The 677-nt window shown below is 57.3% G+C and overlaps 1 protein-coding gene across 1 annotated transcript in view; it reads right to left on the bottom strand.

Annotated features, from left to right (window-relative positions):
* Window positions 1-71: 71 nt before the first annotated feature.
* LOC106512137 (receptor-type tyrosine-protein phosphatase mu) overlaps window positions 72-677 on the bottom strand; it is a gene marked incomplete at both ends in the record, with an annotated part of 2,245 nt that continues 1,639 nt past the window's right edge. Inside the window, 1 exon segment of the mRNA XM_014000818.1 lies at window positions 72-181. Coding sequence (XP_013856272.1) covers window positions 72-181 — 110 coding nt within the window.

Below are 677 nucleotides of genomic sequence, written 5' to 3'. Positions count from 1 at the left end.
TGTGTGTGTGTGTGTGTGTGTGTGTGTGTGTGTGTGTGTGTGTGTGGACGGGTTTTTCCTGTGAGTGTTACCTGGTAGTAATTAGGCCAAAATGTAGATACAGCAAGCTCCACAACTTTCCAGATGTGGTAGGCAGGACCAGAGGAGTTAAAGATTGGAATTCCCAAGGGACTGTTGTTCTCTGCAGGTGAAAGAAATGCTGTGAGCACACCTCAAAGCTCCGCCCACACACTGACACACCTCAGAGCTCCGCCCACACACTGACACACCTCAAAGCTCCGCCCACACACTGACACACCTCAGAGCTTCGGCCCACACACCTCGGAACTCCACCCACACATCTCAGAGCTCCACCCACACACCTCAGAGCTCCGCCCACACACCTCAGAGCTCCGGCCCACACACCTCAGAGCTCCGCCCACACACTGACACACCTCAGAGCTCCACCCACACACCTCAGAGCTCCACCCACACACGTCAGAGCTCCACCCACACACTCAGAGCTCCGGCCCACACACCTCAGTGCTCCGCCCACACACCTCAGAGCTCCTCCCACACACCTCAGAGCTCCGCCCACACACCTCAGAGCTCCTTCCACACACCACAGAGCTCCACCCACACACCTCAGAGCTCCGCCCACACATCTCAGAGCTCCACCCACACACTTCAGAGCTCCA

Source organism: Austrofundulus limnaeus, unplaced genomic scaffold, assembly GCF_001266775.1.
Source record: "Austrofundulus limnaeus strain Quisiro unplaced genomic scaffold, Austrofundulus_limnaeus-1.0 Scaffold4454, whole genome shotgun sequence".
Taxonomy (NCBI): Eukaryota; Metazoa; Chordata; class Actinopteri; order Cyprinodontiformes; family Rivulidae; genus Austrofundulus; species Austrofundulus limnaeus.
The sequence above is the reverse complement of the archived record's forward strand: the minus strand, read 5'-3'. Positions and strand labels throughout refer to the sequence as shown.